Source organism: Alexandromys fortis, unplaced genomic scaffold (genome assembly GCF_014885135.2).
Source record: "Alexandromys fortis isolate MF-2015 unplaced genomic scaffold, M_Fortis_MF-2015_v1.1 scaffold_106, whole genome shotgun sequence".
Lineage (NCBI taxonomy): Eukaryota > Metazoa > Chordata > Mammalia > Rodentia > Cricetidae > Alexandromys > Alexandromys fortis.
In genome coordinates, this window is record NW_026067980.1 from 3,989,523 (window position 1) to 4,009,437 (window position 19,915).

Below are 19,915 nucleotides of genomic sequence, written 5' to 3' on the forward strand. Positions count from 1 at the left end.
TCTCTCTCTCTCTCTCTCTCTCTCTCTCTCTCTCTCTCTCTCTCTCTCTCTCTGTGTGTGTGTGTGTGTGTGTGTGTGTACACTGAAGGCCTTGGTTGATGTCAGAATCAGAAATCATCTTGGCTTGATCCTCTGCTTAATTCACTGAGGCATGGTCTCTCAACCAAACTTCGGGCTCATTCATATAGACGGTATCCCAAGCCCGCTCTATCTGTAGCTCCCCCGCTGTCTCTGCCTTCTGAGGCTGGAATTACAGAAGAGCTTCCATGCCTACCCAGCATTTACTTGGCTTCTGGGGAATCTGAGCTCCCCTCCTCATCCATGTAAAGCAAGCACTTTAACCACCGTGCCTTCTCCACAGCCCAGAATTTGGTCTCTTGATTTGATAGTTTGTCTATAATGAGAAGACACAACAAGTAATGGGGAAGGCAAGGGCAGCCAGCTTCACAGTGACACCATGGGAATCTGACTGGGGGACCTGGAGAAAAAAGTCCTGAGGAATGATACTTCCCTGGGGTTGAGACTCAGGAATCCAGGCCTCCCCCTAAGATACAAGATCTTTCTTTTTCTGTTTCTCTCTCTCTCTCTCTCTCTCTCTCTCTCTCTCTCTCTCTCTCTCTCTCTCTCTCACACACACACACACACACACACACACACACACAAACACACACACACACACACAATCAAAACTGCAATGCTGCACAGTGCTGAGTTCTTAAGTGAATTCCACCAGTCAAAACAAACAGAAGGCATCTTCCAAAACAAACAGCACGAAGCCCACCCCAACCCCGGGACCTCCTATTAGGAACTGTGCCAGGCTTCTCTTTCTGATAAACTGTAACACTGTGGCATGTGGATGCTCAGAAAAGGAGGAATGGTAGTAACCAGTCTTCACTGGTGTGTGGATATTATACATTCTGTAATTGAAGGTCTTGCTAGTCACCAGCCTTCCTTCACATGGGCATCCTGTCCCACATGGGCCTTCTCTCTCCCCTGCGGAATTGCAGTAGCTGCCTTTCCACTTCCTAGAACCCCCAGGTATTGTTCAAGGTCACACCAATAGCAACAGTGAGAGCCTCTGCTTCCAAAGCTGGTATCTCAGCCAGGCTTGCTATTGCCTTCCAGAGAGCACTGAAATTAGCGCTATGCCTTCTCACTCCCCATCAGCCTTTCCTTCCAACCTGCAGCTTCTCAGTTCCCACACAAGGATTTTCTGGTGTTATAAGCTGGGTGTGTGCCTCAGTCAACTTGAATCAAATTCTCGGAGCAATACTGAATCAGCAAATCATTGAAGAAAGGTTAAAACAAACAAACCAACCAACAAAGCCTTCTTTTTGTCTCTCACTCTCCTTTTTTCTGACTCCACACTTGAAGACCGGCCTCATCCTGCCACATCCAACATGCCTGAGGAGAACATAATACCCCACGTCTCAGAATCTGAAGCTCTGGATCTCCCCAAGCCTTCGTCCTGTTAGTAGACCCTTGGGGACACAGTGACTTGCAGATAGCGCCTAAGATACCAGAATTCATTTAGGGGGAGTGGCATGAAGAGGTTAAGCTAGGGAGATATTCCTAGTTCTTTTCGCTGGAAAGGCAATTGAACCATATTTACCATAAAACGACTGATCAGACCTGATGGTGGATAATTTCATCCCTGCCGTTTCCCACACCTAGCACTGGATGCTCTCCTTCCGAGTGTGGACTCCAGGCTACTGTACCCATTGGCCATAATTTAACTCACGGCTGTTTAGAGAGGATTTTTGGGGGGTCATATGGTCACTAAAATTGCCTTTCAGCATTTACAGGTAGGCAGCATTGCACTCAAAGTGCAATAATACCTTCCAGATCCAATGGCCTAGGTCTCCATCAGCGAGCAATACCACTGAGCAACTCAGCATTCTGCTTCTGGTCTGTGACTTCCTTGGTGATTGGTCTGCCCCACTGTTGACTTGAGTACTTGCTTCTTGCCGAATGAGGTGGCCAGACATTTTTATACTTGGCAGAACTTTGAAATTCAAACTTGACCATGAACCAGTCCAACAAGGCATGTCCTCTGCTGCCAGCTCCTATCCTGGTGTCCTCACAGAACCGGGAAAGAGTACACCTAAAAATGGTAACAGGATACGTGGTCCATGGAGGAAACATTCATGTCCTCCTGGAGCCCTTGTTCTCGGTACAGAGGAAACGGATGTGCCCAGCAGTACACGCCAGCTGGAGTGTAGCAAGCAATATGTGATGTGCTGGGATCTCCTGGTTCTCCTTTCTGTTCCTATCTGGTAGGATGTAGACTAAATCTGACCTTGGTCAGGGCATCAGCTAGTGCTTTTGAGAATTCTAGCCTGCCTTTGGCTTGTTTGTATGAAGCAGGATGATTAAGCAGGACCCGAGGCCCTAACTATGTCTTCCCAAAGGGGGACAAGCCAGCCAGTAGTAGGAAGCAAAGGTCTGAGGTCACAGAGCCCTGGGTTCACATCCCACATGCTCAATTGTGTGACTGTGAGCCTTAGCTTTCTTCTCTGTCCAAGGGGACCTTTCCTTTCCTGGCCATCATCTAAATGTCATCTTATATGAGGAGAGCTTGCCTTTCCTCTTCTTTCTCTTCTTCCCTTCCACTTCTTCAGTTTTCCTCCTTGTCTTTACAACCATAATTAGTGTGTGTGTGTGTGTGTGTAGTAATCTCTTCACCAAGGCTTGCCATTCCTCGCTTTGTGACTTGTTCATTTTTGTAAAATAAAAATTTTAAAGTAGCTGGGCAGTGGGGACACATACCTGTAATCCTAGCACTCGGGAGGCAGAAGCAGGTGGATCTCTGCGAGTTTGAAGCCAGCCTGGTCTACAGAGTGAGTTCCAGGACAGTCAAAGCTATACAGGGAAACCATGTCTCGAAAAACCAAACGGGGAAAAAAATTAAAGTGGAAAAAATAGCTGGGGAAATGACTCGGTGGGTAAGAAAACTTGCTGTGCAATTATGAAGATCTGAGTTCAAATCCCAGCACCCAAGTCAGAAGCAAAGCAGGGGGTCATGATAGAGACAGGCTGGAGCTTCCTAGCCCACCAGCCTAGACAGCAGAGTGAGCCGCTGATTCTGTGAGACCTGTCTCAAGGCAGAGAGTAGTGCCGACCGCTGGCTTCAGTACACATGCGCATGCCCCATACAAATACTAAATTAAAAAGCAGCTCTCCCCTCAGGGGTAGAACTCTCACTCTGTGTTTTCTGCCCCAGTAGAGAGTAGGGCTTCGGGAGGAACATGTCACATACCTAAGATGCTAGTGTCCCCGTGTCACACCTCTTCCCAGCCAACACTGGCCACTGTGAGGACAACAGAAAGCCAGATTGGCAAGAGCAGATGTGTTGATCTGACAACAAGATTTAGTGAGGACTTGTTCTGAGGAAGAATTATGGACATATGTTTATTTTAAAAAATTGAGAATAGCTGCAACTCTATTTTCCAAAGAAACAAAGTAGGGAATGGGGCCAGTGTGGTAACGGGGTCTCTGTTAGTCCCATTCTTTGGAAAGCAGTGTCTTTGGAAGCATTTCCATGCCTCCTCTACGGTGATAGTTTTTTTTTTTTTTCTGACCCATCATGGAGTCCACAGGAAACTGAGGCAGAGACTATGGGAGCGTCAAACTGTCTGTGCACCTGGGCAGAGATGCCTGATGGGTAAATGAATATGGAATTAAGTTCTGGAATCAGTAAACATTACCTAACTGAATGGCATGGGCTAAGTGCTTTGGGGATGTGTGCATCTGCAAAATGAGCATCACGATGTTGGAATCAGTCAGGACGTGGACCCAATGTTAGCGGAGCTGTCTGTCACTCACAGCCAATAATCCCAGTGCGGGTGTTCAGAATAACGTTCTACAACACTGGGCATGCGAAAGCACAGACAATAGCCACAGTGCACCCAGAGCACTGAACTATAACTCAGGTGATCTGCAAATACAAACTATAACTCAGGTGATCTGCAAACAAATTCCAGCTACATTTAATAATAAACCTACATAAAGCTCATGGCTACCATCTTAGAAGTACAGCTTCAGGAGACTGTTTCCTTTATGATGCCTGCTGAGCAGGCCTAGAGTGATTATGATCCTCGTCAAGATGGAGGTAGTGTTCCTAAAGCCAAGAGCTTCTGCTGACGGCAAGAGTCTGAAGAGGCAAGGAGCCTCCGTCTGACCCCTTGCAGAAAGCCAAGCTCTGTCATTGATCTAAACATCTAACCCTGCTTTAATCCCAGAACTCTGGAGGCAGAGACAGGCGGATCTCTGTGAGTTTGAGGCCAGCCTGGTCTGCAAAGCATGTTCCAGTCCATCCAGGGCTACACAAAGAAATCCTGTCTTGAAAAAAAAAAAAAATAACAACAACAACAACACAGAAACAAACTAAACAAAACAGAGCTCTCGCTGTGCGTTCGCGTCCTGTGCACATGCCGGGACTGAGCAGCCCAGAGAAGAAGTATAAGCCAGGTCACTCTGACTTCTTCACTGCTGTCCTTTCATGTCTGGCATAACCGACCCTGTGCCTAGGCCAGTGTCCCAGCACATACCAGTCTGGTGGTGGCCTGGAGCTAAGCGGAATTTAGCTCAGGGTAAAGATATGTTACAAATTAAATGTTGCTATCGGTGTGCAAAGCTGCAATAAATAGAAACCGAGTTGCATCAAGGATGGAATTAAGCCTTAAGTTTGAACTCCACGGAACTGTAATTAAATCTTTGCCTGTAGCAAGCCATTCAGGGGAGATTAAAGGAGCGTGGGGGAAGTAGGGGTTTGTTTGCCTTACCTTGCTCCCCACAATTTATAAGTCTGAGCTACCAAAAGCTAGAGACCCTGCCCCCTCACCCAGCTCCCAATTAAAAACACAGTTTGAAAACTTTTAGGAGGCCTGAGGGGCCCCTTTTACAGAAGGCTGCCCCTTCCCCCATGCCTCCGTCCATGAACAAATTAAAAAGTATTACCTGGTCCCCTGATGGTCCCCGAGCTGACACGGTGTTTTCATTAATACATCATTAGAGTAACGACATTGTGCTGGCATTTGGATTTCCAAATGGCCGGCACTGCCACCGCTACAAATAAAGGCCTGAGGGTCTCTGAACACTTCCTTCCCAGGAAATAGTCAGGTCTTCTAGAGGGAACACAGAAGACAAGCTTCATGGTTTTCTGTGGGTATCCATGTATCCCACACCTTGTCGTCTGAGGTCGTTTCTCTTAGTTTGTTTCATTGTCAGCTTCCTTAGTTTTGCAGCGTCAACCCTGGGGTTACTTTAACCATGACCTTCACTCCCAGAACCAGCAAGTATTCTAAATTCCCTAAATTCAACTGCCCTCCTCCCTCACAAAAGGGGGGAGAGTTCGTTTCTCCGAGTCTGGAAATACGTCATTTTGTGTAAAAGCCTGTCTGAGGCCTGAAGGTGAAATGTGTGTTCTGCTTTTCTAGACTGTGAACTGTTACCTCATAGACAATAATGGATTCATTCTGGTGTCTGAAGACTACACGCAGGTGAGTAAGGACGCCCTCCCCAGCTCCGTGAAAGTGGAGCAGATGGCTCTTGGGCTGGGATGGGGACAAACTCTGGAGTTACGATGGGAGATGATGGTCTATAAGTAAGAGGCAATAACAGGTCCTAAACCTCGTTTCTCTCTATCACAGTCTACTTTCTCAGGCACTATCAGAGTGTACTTTTACTACCTGGTGGGGAGCTGGTGGGGAGGCAGAGCCCAGCTCTGCTCCGGTATACCTAAATGCTAAACTTACTGAATTCTCTGCCTCAGAGTTGTCTGAGCTACAAAAGAAATTTTACCAGGGGGCTGGGGTGACAGCTCAGTGGGTAGAGCCCTTGCTTGAGTTCAAATGGCAAGAATCCATGTAAAGCTGGGTGCCACTGTGCGCATCTGAAGTCAAAGTGCTCCTTTGGTAAGATGGGTAGCAGAGACGGGAAAGTCCTGGAAGTTTAGACATGTGACCAACAAAGAATGACAGTTTGGACAAGGAAAAGGCAGTCATCAATACCCAAGGTTGTCCTCCGTTTTCAATACCTATGCTGTGGCACGTGCAAGCACCCATATTATGTATGGATAGATAGATGGATGGATAGATAGATAGATGATAGAGATAGAAATATATACTTAAAACATGTGCATGCATGTGTTTATGAACACATATTTATACAATACTCACACATGTGCATGTACATACACACATATAGAGGCTTTCACACACAATGTAGATTTTTAAGACAAATTTTTGCCTGAAGAGTAGAGGTGCTTTCAAGAGTTGAGACAGCTTTGAGGTGATGGTTTTCTTCCTTCTAATATTTAACCTTCATGCACACCCCCATATACATATGAACTTTCTTTAAAATTGTCTGAAACCCTTTCAGGAGTCAACTTATGTGATAGGTCCGTTTGTGCTCAATGAATTCGTTCATTGTTTTCCAACATGGCTCTGTAAGATCTGAGCGCTCTGTTCATTTAGAAACAGTAACTTCGGAAAATGGGGAACTGGATTCCCTTTCTTCCCTTCTCTCTAAGTGTTTAAATGTACGCTAGATTCCTAATGCTACAGTCTCAGTGGTGAGAATCAGGGGCCATTGGGCCATCAGTGGACGTGAGGAAGGAAAAATGAGCCTGTGAAACAAGGCCTGTGTCTGAGACAACTGGAAAGTCTGTCAGCCTACAGTAGTAACATGCCCATTTAACTCAGAGGAACATGGGGATAGCGACAAACCTGTGGGGCCAGAAAGCAGAGTCCTTGCTTGAGAGGAGTTCTGTCCTTGTTCCAAGCCACCCACACAGGACTGAGGTAAAACTTGGTTATGGACTCAGGAGGGATGGAATGCCTTCTTCCCACAGTAAACCCTGGCCTGGCCAGAAACCCTCTCGGAAAGCTATAGCTCCTGCAGGAAACCGGCCCTCCCTGGAAGAGGGAGGCCGCCAGCCTGTTCAGTTCGGGCTTGTTTGATGTTGTCTGGCTTCCTGCACCCAAATTAGGATAATTCTTCTCCATCTGACAGCCAGTCCCACCGACACTGGTGTATTTACACACATGAAATAAAATGCCCTTCTTGCTCGCAGTGGGGACACATGCCCACAGAACATGTGCGCATTTCCAAAGTCTCTTGAATGGAAAAGGAAGTGCTTGATATTCATTAAGAGAAATGTTTCCTTCCTCCTCCTTTCCTTCCTCAGTTATTTGTACTGAGTTTGGAAACACACACACACACACACACACACACACACACACACACCTCACGTCCTATAAACCCCAGAAAATCTGATGAAGGTCACTAAGCTAAATGCAAGGGAATTATGGTTTGGTTAACACCTTGTTCAAGGAACAAATATGATTTCCCTCTTACTGACATTGCCACCTCCCTCCCCTCAAAAGCTATATACCCAGAATAGAGATGGGGTTTCTCAACTGTCCTACGCTGGCTCATTCCAGGATGCTGGCAGAAGGAAGGCTGCAAGCCTTTGTGCTCTATAGGGTTTGTGCCCTCACCCATGGGACACCTCTCTTAGTGATTCCAGAAGGCTGGAGAGCATTCAGGGGGATATAAATCATTCCTTCTACCATGCAAAGTTGGTAAATCTCATCACAGTAAAAATTAGATATGCCAAAGCTTTAGGTTAGCAATGGCCTGAAGACAGCCCCGAGCATAGGGCTAGGCCTGAAGACAGCCCCCAGGCATAGGGCTAGGCCTTTAGAGGTACAGTTAGATGTACTGTCTCCCGGGAGCCAGGCAGTCTTATTCCTAGTAACTAGATTAACAACCTACAGGCAAAATGAGAACATTCTTCAGCAAATGATTTTGAGAAGGGATGGATTGTGAAAACTTTATAGGTCTTAGGAAGGGGCCCCTTCTATTTTCCTAAGCCGATCATCCTGGCATTATAAATCATTGTTTCTAGCACAGCTTAGGGAGCACTTCCAGGAACTCATTTTGTCTATATGCACTAGCATTTTAATCAGAAGAGATTATGTCCAGATTGTGTACACACGTGTGTTTTAATTTCTGCATTGAGCACCTGTTATGTAACATCCCCCATGTATTGTGGAGACTTGCCATCTGCTCCCTGGTTTTCTTACCACACAGATACTCAGACTGTTACAGCCATTCCCATTTATCTGCAACAGAAGTCCCAAAAACCTGCCTCTCATTTGTCAGTTCCTACACACGTGGAACTCATGCGCGCGCGCGCGCACACACACACACACACACACACACACACACACACACACACACACACACACACGTGTCAGTCTGCCTGCCTTTCTTCTCTGCTATATGGGTATGCGCTATCTCTTCCCTTCCTCACATGTCTCCTTGTCTTCCTGCAGACTGGAGACTTTTTTGGTGAGGTGGAAGGAGCTGTGATGAACAAGTTGTTAGCCATGGGCTCCTTTAAAAGGTAAGGACTGGGTGGTGTTCTCAGTTTACCGGAGTCAAACAAACAAAGGCCAGATAGAGTGGCGCAGGGTTGATCCTAGAGCCGACCCTGCTTGTGTTCACGGTTCAGAACTTTGCACTGAGATTTCACACTTTGCACGGGTGTGGTCTTTCAGTGGCAGCTCATCACAAGTGTTCCATCTACTCGGCATGGAGGTCATCGGAGGCCAGTACTGAAGCAGGAGTCAGCACAGCCGGTTGGTTCCATCACCAGTAAAGAGAGAAAAGCTTCTGCCTGAGCAGAAAGGCGGGGTGCATTTGTCTCACAAGCCAGGGTCACTCCCTAGAAGTTGAGGGTTCAGGAGTGGAGGGTAATATTTTCGAGACTTACTGATACAATCTTGGAAACTCAAGGAAAGTTATCTCCACCTTCTCCTGACTAAGGGCCATTGAAGTGCACTGGTGGAGACATGGATGTTGCTGAGTTTCATAGGGAATGAGTCCCATTAGTTAGACTGTCGCCCTGGGTAGAGGTTGGGAAGGGCAGCTTCCCCTTAGCCCCGTGAACCTCAAGGCTATACTAGCCACGTTTCTGGGGAGACCATGGCCTGTAAGGAATGCCTTGGATGGTGTCAGGAATTCTCCTAGGAGTTGTTCCTGGTTTTAGCCTACCAGACAGAACAAGGGCCTTTGAAGTTGAGCTTTCATGGATGTATTTGAGGCTCTTAGGTATGTAATAGCAGGAAGTGCCGGGATGCTGCTGCGGCTCTCCTGCGAGATCCACGGCTCCTTCTTGAGTTCTGTGGCTGAGTGGTAAGGAAGCACTAGATCAGGAAACCAAAGGTCAACAAGAGCAACTGAGCCCGCACTAGGAGCAGGGAATTAGAGGGTAAAGCAGCATTTGAAACTCTGTGGCTTACTTGTGCCAGAGAGGGCGTGGGAAGAATCTGCTATACAGAGTGGAGGAGGCCAGCATTTCTGCCCTCTCTGATGCGCACAGCTTGGGGCTTGACTGAAGGGGAGATGCGCTCATGTCTAACTCCAGCTCAGAGACTCAAGGATGTTTGTCTTCGGCAGGAGTCCTTCTCACCTGGGTCTGGCTTTGAGCTAGTTTGCACTTTTCTGTGACTTTTGCAAGTTTCCTAAAGCAGCTCCTGGATGGTCAGCCATTGAGGTCCAGCGTTTCCTGCCTGCCTTTCTATCACTGTGTACATTTATGTGTGTAAGGCCAACCTGTGTTTCAACTCTGGGGGGCAGGAGACACAAGATGAAGAATAATCACGCATGTGTTTCTCATTTAAAAGTATGTTTTTCAACTCCTTTAACAACTACCCCCCTCCTTTCTTGGATGCTTGTTTTAAATTGGTGGGAGAAAGAGAAAAGTTATAATGGAATTTGAAGGGTTTGGTCTTCTCCTTGATGTGGGCTAAACATGGTTGGCATGAGTCTGCAACTTGCTTTTATTGTCACACTAGCCTACATCTTTGAGAAAAAAGAAGGGCTACAAGCCTGGCTGAGTTAGGACAGCAACTGCCGCCCTCTAGATGCTGTGTGACATGCCCCATGTGCCTCTTCAGAGGACCCCTCCCCGGGGCCAGCTGAACAACGAGGAGACAGGTTTTGGAATCACACAGACTAAGGTCAAAGGCAGGTTCCAACATTTACTCGCTGTACAACTTAGGCTATGTCAACTCACTTCGCCAAGCTTGAGTTCTTGGTGTGGAACATGAAGATGATTAGTAATTCCTTCTAAGGGTGGACAGCGGAGGTGGTGAGATAAACACGAAGTTCTCAACCCAGGCCCAGTGTCTACTAAGGGCTCAGTAGCTGCTAGCTGCTGCTGGGATGACAGTCATTGACCTTGGCTCAGCCGTGGCTTTGCTGGCCCTGCTGCTCCCCTTTCTGGCACCTGCCAATGGCTCTCAAGCACTGTAGTCCTTGCAGTCAAATGCAGGGGCCATGCTCGTCCCTCACCCCTTCTTTTCTGAAGGAATAAGACTGACAGCTCTTCCATTCAGGGAAGCTGTGGATTTCCGAAACAGCAGAAGGGTGTAGCCTTCTGAGCCTCTGAGACAGAAACCCCCCTGCTAAGCCAAATCATGCCCACAGAGAGGCGCACGCGCTTTGGAGGCATGGTCTACGCTGGTAGGACCAAGGGCAGTGCACCCACCTCACTCTCTTTTCAGTACCTTGGATATTGTTGCCAGCACAGAGTCTCCTTTTGATTAGCCTCTATTATTTAAGGAGTACCATCCATGAGAGACAAGGTCATCTCCAGCAGGGAGCTGGAAGACAAACACCTTGCAGCCCTCCACATTGGGTTAGTTCCTGGTTGGACCTTGCAACTCTTCCATCTGGCCAGCAATGCAGACTAGAATTGTCTAGATTCAACTTCCAACAAATGAAACAGTACCTAGGAAAGTGAAGAAGACCTCCCAGGGTGTGTGTGAGTGGTGTTCCAGAGATGTTATTGAGGGGCTGATCGAGCTGGTGGATTCGTCCATTGATTGATTCCTAACAGGCACCATGATTAGCAACCGCTAACAAGTAGGAGGATGGAGCAAGTAGGTCACTGGGGACGTGTCTCTTGGAGTTGTGTCTTGCCCTGGCCCCTTTCTGTGTTCCTTTACTTTGCTTCCTGGCTCTTCTAGTGTCGGCTTCTCTACTGCACCATGCCTTCCCCACCATGATAGACTGAAGAACTTTCTGAAGCCATGAACCATCATCAATCCTTCGTCCATTAACTTTCTGTTCTCAGTATTTTCCACCACAATGCAAAAGTCTGATGATACACTTACCTGAAAGGTAGTGAACTTCGCTCTCACTGTCCGGCCTGCTCCCATGGTGGCCCAGTGGTAATTGTATATGGAATTGTGATCACAAGGAAATAGCACTCATGTTGAGGTCTATGATTTCTTAGCTCTTTGATTCCTGTGAACAATTAAACTGCTCACAAGATGTGTAATACAGTTCTGCAGCAGCCCATGAAACCCTTGAGGGGCAAAACTCCTTGCTATTGGCCACTTTAGCTGAGTCTTTGGCCTGAATCTGTCCCATCAGCTTCCCTATAGCCTAGGGGACAAGAACCAAGAACAGATGCATCAACAATATTGGGAAAAGGAAAGAAAAAGAAAATGACCATCTTTGCTTTTCCCACATACCTGCCACAGCTTTACTGGCTCAAAACACCATCTACATTCTCTCTCTCTCTCTCTCTCTCTCTCTCTCTCTCTCTCTCTTTCTCTCTCTCCTCCTTCCTTCCTTTCTTCCATCTACCTTTCTTCTTTCCATCCATTTATCCACCCACCCACCTAACTATCCACTCATCCACCCTCCCATCCATCCATCCATCCATCCATCCATCCATCCATCCACCCCACCCACCCACCCATCCTTTCTCCTTTCTTCTTGCCCTCGTTCCTCCCCTCTCCCTTTCTTCCTCTTCCCTCCCTTCTTCTCCTTCCCCTCTGTCATTTCACACTGTAGCTCAGGCTGGCCTTGAAGCCCCAGCCTTCAAAGTCCTGAGATTATCCATAAGTATCACTCTGTCCCACACAGAGCACTGCTCTTTAAACCTTACAACAACTTCATGAAACAGGACCAGTTCCCCAGTAGCAGGGCCAAGAGTGACCTAGAGATGTGGGACTTTTGTTCAGGCCTTTGTAGACCTTAGGCAGCAGTGACTTTAAACAAGTGTGAGTCTTCATAAGGGCAGGAATTTTGATGATCCAGTCTCCAGGCCCATGGGGCCAGTCTCAGGGATAAACATACCACAGACGTAGTCTACAGATGGAGATGATAAGGCAAGACTTCTCTGCCCTCTGCCCTTGACCTGTCTACAGTGGTGCTGTGCTATGTGCAAGTCTAGTGGTGTGTGGAGGGGAAGGAAGGTGTTGACTCAGCTGTATCTTATCTGGAGAGCAGAAGTTGCAGGCTGGGAGCTCAGGTGAAGGATGAGATAAATCAGTTGAGATTTTCAAATCCTTTGACCTACCATGCCCACAGGCTGCACTTCTTTTTTCTCATCTTTCACTCTATGCCAGGTCAGCTTTCTATGTTCCAGAGAACTTCAAATACTTCTTTGTTCTTATCGCTGATAATACAGGGGCTCCCTGACTGGTAACTCAGAGGATTTCTTGTGCTGGCTGTTTTCTTTTCCGCTCATGATCCTGTCTAGTCAAAAGCCATGACCTTGCATTTCTCAGAATGCATACTCTGTGTTTCTCTGTCATCAGCCATGACCTTATCCATTTTTTGCAACTACACTAGAATTCATGGCTCTCCTCCCATTTTCTACCTGTAGATATTCTAATCCAAATGATCAAATATTCATGAAGAAATAGATAATAGTCAAATGTAGGAGAAGGCTGAAGGGTCTTTGTTGTTTGTTTGTTTGTTCTTCCTTAGTGCTGACATTATAGGCAGGATGTACTGTAGCTAGAAGTTTCTCCATCCTGCTGGTCCCCCTGGACTTGTTTTTCTCAGCCTGCCTGTTCCAGAAGCCGCTCAAAGGAAATGTTCTATCATCTGTCTTAACATTGTGGGTCTAAAGTTCATATTTATCTTTTACTACAACCAAGGAAAACTATGTCTATAACTATCTGTCTTCAACTCCATCAAAGACCCAGAAGGATATAACATTACCTAAGTAAACAGGAAGTATATTGTAAGCAACTTCCAAAGTTCTAGAAGTAACAGGGACATCTTGCTGCCTGGACAGTCACCCAGAGTTCTTTTGTAATGTTGGGGCATCCATCTTCAGTCTACAGGCCCATAGTATCTGGCAGACTTTTTAGTGAAGCAGGAAATTTGAAGATCTATTCTGCCTTGTACTGGCAAAGTTCATCAGTTGCTTTCTTCTGTGTCCTGAAAAGAGTCTGGCAGTTTTTTCTGTGAAGCAGGAACCCTGAAGGACTGTCCTGTCTTTGGAAAATTTAGCAGTCACATTTCTATGGGTCTTGCATGTCCAGTTCATACAGCATACCACCAAGCAGTTCAGGTAAGAGCAGTTTCTTTCCCAAATGACTAGTCTTGTCACATTGAAGACAAATTCCATAACAAGATTCTTCAATGCCCATCAACCTCTCTGAAGTAATTGGTGCTGCCAGAGCAGATACGTTTCACTGTTGAGAAAAGTCTAAGTTCTTAAAACCTTTTAAATGCCATATTACCTAGGTCTTTGAAGTGTTAAAGATTATGTATCTAACTGAAATATATCTTTGTATATCTAGAAAACCTAATTAGCATGACTAAAAGTTTGATTATTATGGATGACTATTTTTAATATTATTTCTTAATTATATTTTGTATTTTTATTGTTTTTACTGAGCTATATATTTTTCTCCACTCCCCTCCCTACCTCTCCCTTCCCCTTCTACTCTTTCCCATGGCTCCCAATTTACTTACAAGATTTTTCTACTTCCATGTACATGAGATCTATGTATGTCTTTCTTAGAGTCCTTTTTTTTTTTGCTTTATGTATAAAAGCCACTAATGAGTGAGTACATATGATAATTGTCTTTCTGGGTCTGAGTTAGCTCACTCAAAATATCATATTGATGTTTTCTAGATCCATCCATTTACCCAAAAATTTCAAGATCTCATTATTTTTCTGCTGTATAGTACACTATTGTGGAAATATACCATATTTTCCTTATCCATTCTACAGTAGAGGGGCATTTAGGTTTTTTTCCAGGTTCTGGCTATGACAAACAATGCTGCTATGAATATAGTTGAGAACATGTCCTTGTGGTACAATTGAGCATCCTTTGGGTATATACCCAAATGTGGTATTATTGGGTCTTGAGAAAGGTTGTTTCCTAATTTTCTGAGAAGTTGCCATACAGATATCCAAAGGGGCTGTACCAGCTTCTACTCCCACCAGTAATGCAGAAGTGTTTCCTTTATCCCACATCCTCTCCAGCATAAGTTGTCATCAGTGTTTCTGATCTTGGCCATTCTTACAGTTGTAAGATGGAATCTCAGAGTTGTTTTGATTTGCATTCCTCTGATGGCTAAAGATGAGATACCAGTGTAAAGTATTCATTCTTCCCCTTTGTTTTAGAAAGAGATTGACTATGATCATAAACCATTTATATCCAACCCCTTTTAAATGAAAGCAAACATTTATAAACAATTATTTTGGGAATTTGGACATAGTTTTCTCCAAATCAATTCCTGCTGTTTGTGGGGTTAATTATATTTTGGGTTCATGTAGTTCTTTCAGAGGGTCTTGTTCTGTCAAACCTCATTAACCTGAAAGAAATCCACAGGTTCCCATCCTCTGTGGAAACAAAAGCAGAGCCTCTTTTCCAAAGTAACATATCCATAGACTCAAATTTTGAAGTCAAGGTACCTTTAAAATATATATGCTGGTTTAGTTTATCAGACTCCAGAATCAAATGTTTCTCTGCAGTCATCTCCCACCCCAGAAAAAAAAAAGGCATAAATATGATTACCAAGAATGCTTTGCAATTGAAATCACCATTCTAGGTGGTGCCACCTCCAGGTAGAATGAGGCCCTTCTTCCCTCTTGCTTTGGGAGAGCTAGGATTTTCCAAATCTTCAATGATCCCATTACCTTTCAACCTATGACCCAGCCTTGGAATTGGGCAAGTGACAGAGAAGTATGTTACAGTTGAATCGCTGTTCTCCTTTCGTACTGACCGTCCTACTAAAGTCTGTAGCTCATGTAATGAACATAATATAATGGCTTCTTGGCTTCCTGTTGACCTGGCCACTTCTACAAAAGTAGGCTTTGTCAAGGGTACCATTGGATGGAACAAGGAGACCAATCAGTCTGAAACAAGTGTGTTTCAGGGTCCAACTTTCTGGAATGTGAAAACATGAAGATTCCAACAGACCACTCTGTCGTAGCATGAGGCAGTAGCATGATGTTAAGCTGTTTGGTGTCTTTTGGCAGGGCAACACCCAACTCCCCAATGAATCACACACAGAGCCTTAGTCTTAGTTGTACATGTCCAGCCTCATCTTGGCTTGTTTTTGCCCACTTTTCTTAACTAATTATCCCACTTACCCTTTGGCTTTAGGTTTCCCCATTCTCTTCTATAAATCTTACTCCATGGTAAGTGTAGCTGTGTAGCTGCTGCATGCCTGGCCCCTTCTGTCCTCCTCCTTCTCTGACTACTTCTCCTCCTAACCCCTTCTCCCCATTTTCTCTGCCTGCCACTCCAGCCCATCCTTTCTCCTGCCTCGGTATTGGCCGTTCAGCTCTTTATTAGACTTTCAGGTGTTCTAGACAGGCAAAGCATCACAGCATCACAGAGTTAAACAAATGCAACATAAACAAAAGTAACACACCTTAAAATAATATTCCCAACACCTCTCTGTAAACCTCACAAGCTGCTGCAAGAATGGCTGCCTTGGTCTTTCTTGGCTGGGTAACCAGCCTTATCCTCTAGGAAGAGCTATCACGTGACTGTCCTTTCTTAATTCCTATAACACTCCCAAGGAAGAGACTTGCACTTCATTTAACAAAAGCAGAGCTAAAAAAGAGAGGCTCTAGATTTTGGTATCTTGTAAGTTTACCCATAGGAATGCGTGGGACTAATGGAATTTGAGCTCAGAATATGTTCTTCTGGTCTGTGCTGGTGTTTTGTCACAGATACTTTTTTTCCCCAGAAGTTATTTTTGTTGATATTGTTCATTTATTTTACCTTTCTGCATACTCTGTCTCAAGAGCTACAGGATATTTAGAATATTCCTTTGAGGATCATTAGTGTTAGTCAGTGGAAGCCCAGGACAATAGCTGTATTTCCTTCTCTGGCTTTGAAACACAATGCCCATGTAAGCCACTGTCTCTGCAGTCAAGGTTGGCAGAAAGAGATTCATCAGGTACACAAAAGTTCAAAAGACCAAGTTTGTTGTTTCTTTCCTAAAATTTGCTTTAGTAAATTACCAGTTTATTTATTTATTTATTTATTTATTTTAAGCAGCCTCCCTTGCAATACCTCTGCTCAAATGGATGGTTTCATTATGCTTCCAAGGTATCTGGGCAAAGTAAACCAAGAAAAACCTGGGCACTGCTCATCAATGGGGTAGGCCCTGGGAGACTAACTCTGCCTCCTCCACACCTGCTCTAATCCACGTGGCTCCTCTGAAGAGTGGACCCAACTTCCAAAGATCTCTGCTTCGTAAAATTCTCAAGGAGTCGTCAGCGGCTTTGTCTGCTACTGGACTCAGTATTTCGAGAGACTCTCGGTGGGGCAATGGGACTATAGAAGGTGAGGCCTGGATGGAGGAAGGGAGCCATCCGAACCATGCCTTAGGAAGATAGATCTTAGCCCTGCCCTTTCCTGCTATTCTCAGCCTCTTGGAAGTCCTGATGAGGGCAGCTTTCCCCCGTGATACCCTTGTACCTTGCCATGGGTCCAAAAGCAATAGCAGCAGACCATGTACAGAAGTCTCTGAAACTGTAATCTAAGATAAACATTTCCTCCTGTGGGGATATTTTGTTTGTGCTCTAACATAAAAAGCTTGCCTGGAGATCAGAGTGAGGAGCTAGCCACTAGTTAACCATAGAGGCCCGGCAGTGGTGGCACATACCTTTAACCCCAGCACTTGGGACCTCATGCCTTTGATCAGAGTACTTGGAGGGCACTTACTTTTAATCCCAGCACGAGGGAGGTGGAGACAGGAAGGGATATGGCTGAGCAGAGAGAGAAATATAAGGCGGAGGAGACAGGAGCTCATTACATTCAGTCTGAGGATTCCTGGAGACGGTATCACCCATTTGTCCTGAGGATTTGGTAGAGGTAAAAACTAGTGGCTGCTGCTCTGGTTCTCTGATTTCTCAGCACTAACCCCATATATCTGACTCAGGGTTTTTGTTATTAAGACCAATTAGAATTCACACTACATCCTCCTTTTTGTTGTGCCCAGTCCGTGGGGACTCCAAAAGATCACCATGGAGACCGGCTCACCAAAATGCAAAAGCAAGGTTTATTATTGTAATTGCAGGCCAGCCTGGACCTTGTCAGAGGTACCCTACCCTTCTAGAGAGCATTATTTAAAGGCAGAAACCAGGAAAGTTACATCAGCAGGGTTTGGGGTGACGGGCTGAATCCTGATTGGCTTGTGACTAGAGACTTTTCACAAATTTTTATTTTCGAACTTCACCCTCACCTGTTGCTTGTCAAGGTTTCTTATTGGCTGACCTTGTGGCGGGGTCATTTTATGGTTATCTGTACTTTCCAGCTGCTACCCTGTTACTTTTGCCCCCTAGCCATTTCTGAGGACTGGAATGGTTTATGGAAAATAGCTTACACAAGACACAAGATGGAGGCAGAGGACAAAATGGAGGAACTTTGGTTCTTCACTTTTAACTGATCCCCTCAAGTACTTGTCTCAGTGATGAGAATTCTGCCTAATGTAAATGGGAAGAATCTTGAGCCTGGCTTGGCCTTCCTTCCTTAGTCTTAGCTTCCTACTCTAGTTAACGTTCCGTGCCCCTGGCATTGGGGGGAATGCCAATATTCCTGGGAGAAAATCGGGAGCTTTGGTGGTTTGGATACCCTAAGCACCTGACAATGGAAGGTGTTGACTTCCTGCATTCCTAGCGAAGGCAATTGGCCATGTCCACACTGCGGCCTCCTGGGCAAGGCAGCAACATACAGCTTACAAAGTGTGCTCGTCAGCTAAGGCTGCTGCTGAGTGATCTGTGGTTAGCCAATTGGAAGGCAGCGGGGCCTGGGTGAGGTAAATTGCTGGTTCCCCCATGAGTGTGCCTTGTGGAAATCACAGTGTCTTTCTGGGAGATGCTTCAGTGGGATGACGTAAAGATGGACCTGGGGGCAGGAGAGCCGACCCTTCCCTCCTTTAGAAATCCCCTGCAGGCATCACCAGTGCCCTTGCCTAGGAGAGCGATCCCAGTGGAGTGCGCTTTCAAGTTCAACAGAAAAAAACACTGGTATTTGTTGTTTCAGGTCAGTTTTGCTTCTTAGAAGTTCAGATTTGAAACTGCTTAATTATGCCCCGAGATGGGCCTCACGGCAAAGGCTTCTCGCTCGCTCGAGCTTCTCTGTCTCTGCTTATAAATGCTAAACTGTTTCAAGGTTGGGTTTTAGGCTAATAATTTAGCCTTGGCGTGGGGGTGGGGGCACTGTCGTGATTATAGACATGATTATAGTCAAGTTTCCTGGACTTGTGGCACATAGTAGATGTTTAATAAATGTCCCACAGTTGCTAAGCAGTCTAAATGAGCTCAGTTTTCCGATTTAAAGTAAACCTGCTAAGTCTTAGTAAAAAAAAAAAAATATATTACTTGTTTGGGATTTTTTTCCCCTGGTGGATAAAAAGGACAGGAACAGCAAAATAAGTGTTAAAACAGCCAGGTAAACCACCCAGTCCAGGGTGCGCAGCGGACTCTGCTCCTGCCGCTCCGCGCCGCTGCGTCTCCGGGCCGCTGCGTGGGACGCAGTGCTCGCCTCCACCCGAGTTTCAAAGAGCCCCATCCAGGGGGCGGGTTATCGCTAATGACAAGGTCTCAGGCTGTGGACAACCATGCCGGAGTGGTCTGGTGATGAAGTCATGGGAATTAAGGCATGTTATCTGTCATGAGGTTAAATTCCCAGCGCTGAGCTCCATGGGGCTAGGCACCGCTCTCGGGGCTTATTTTAGAGCTGAATGGAAGCAGGCAATTATCTTGTTCTGCGACTATAATCAGCAGAACAGGATGCAGGTAGCCGCAAAGTGGAGTTATTTAAAACAGAAAAAAGAAAAAGAAAAAAAGAAAAATAAAAAAAAATCTATTCCAAAAGAGCAATAATCTGAAAGTCTCTTCTTTTTGCAACATCTGGTTAAGGATGTCAACGTGTGGAGAAGCCTGGGAGGGTTGACTCTCTGACCTCTGTCGGAACAGTAGTATCAGGCACCACCCTCCCCAGCACCACCCTCCCCGATCCTTTTGCGATGAGCGGCAGGTGCTCAGGCCCGGAAGCTTCCCCACAGTGATTCATTTTACCCTCAGAGTGTCAGCTGGGGTCCCTGGAAAAGTTCCAGGGAGAATCCCCAGCTTCCAGCCATCTGTCAGTCAGGAGGTTACCATGGTTACCACTAGCCAGCTGGCCTTGTGAGCCAGCTGGTTTATTCTGGCTAGGGGTGGGGGCGGGATTGCTCAATTGCCCCTCAGCTGGAAGCACAAAATGCTCCCAGACTTTGGTTCTGAGAACCTGTCTTGGGCAGCATTTGTTAGGAGAGTCCAGAGTGAGCCTCTCAATGGATGCAGGTGTGGCACTGTGCATTTCCGAGACTCAGAACTTATTTCTGAAAGAAGGCAGAGGGAAGTGGATTCAAACGGGCTCTCAGCTCTTCCTAGCTCTCTCACTGGTGAGCTATGTGGACTTGGACTTGTTAGGCTGGGTGAGACTTGCTTTGCACGTCTGGCAAATGGGGCGATGTGCTTTGAAGATTATGGTCACTACCTAGAATCCACCCAGTGGTTGCCACAGTTCTCAGCTCAGAGTGCAGGGTCTGAAGTTAGTCAAGCATGTTCCCCTCACCTCAG

The 19,915-nt window shown here is 45.9% G+C and overlaps 1 protein-coding gene across 2 annotated transcripts in view; it reads left to right on the plus strand.

The window, feature by feature from the left end:
• Cacna2d3 (calcium voltage-gated channel auxiliary subunit alpha2delta 3) overlaps positions 1-19,915 on the plus strand; it is a 798,817-nt gene that overhangs the window by 719,717 nt on the left and 59,185 nt on the right. For both annotated transcript variants that reach the window (XM_050158222.1, XM_050158221.1), the window contains exons 29-30: positions 5,439-5,501; positions 8,343-8,413. In XM_050158222.1, coding sequence (XP_050014179.1) covers positions 5,439-5,501; positions 8,343-8,413 — 134 coding nt within the window. The remainder of the gene's footprint in view (positions 1-5,438; positions 5,502-8,342; positions 8,414-19,915) is intronic.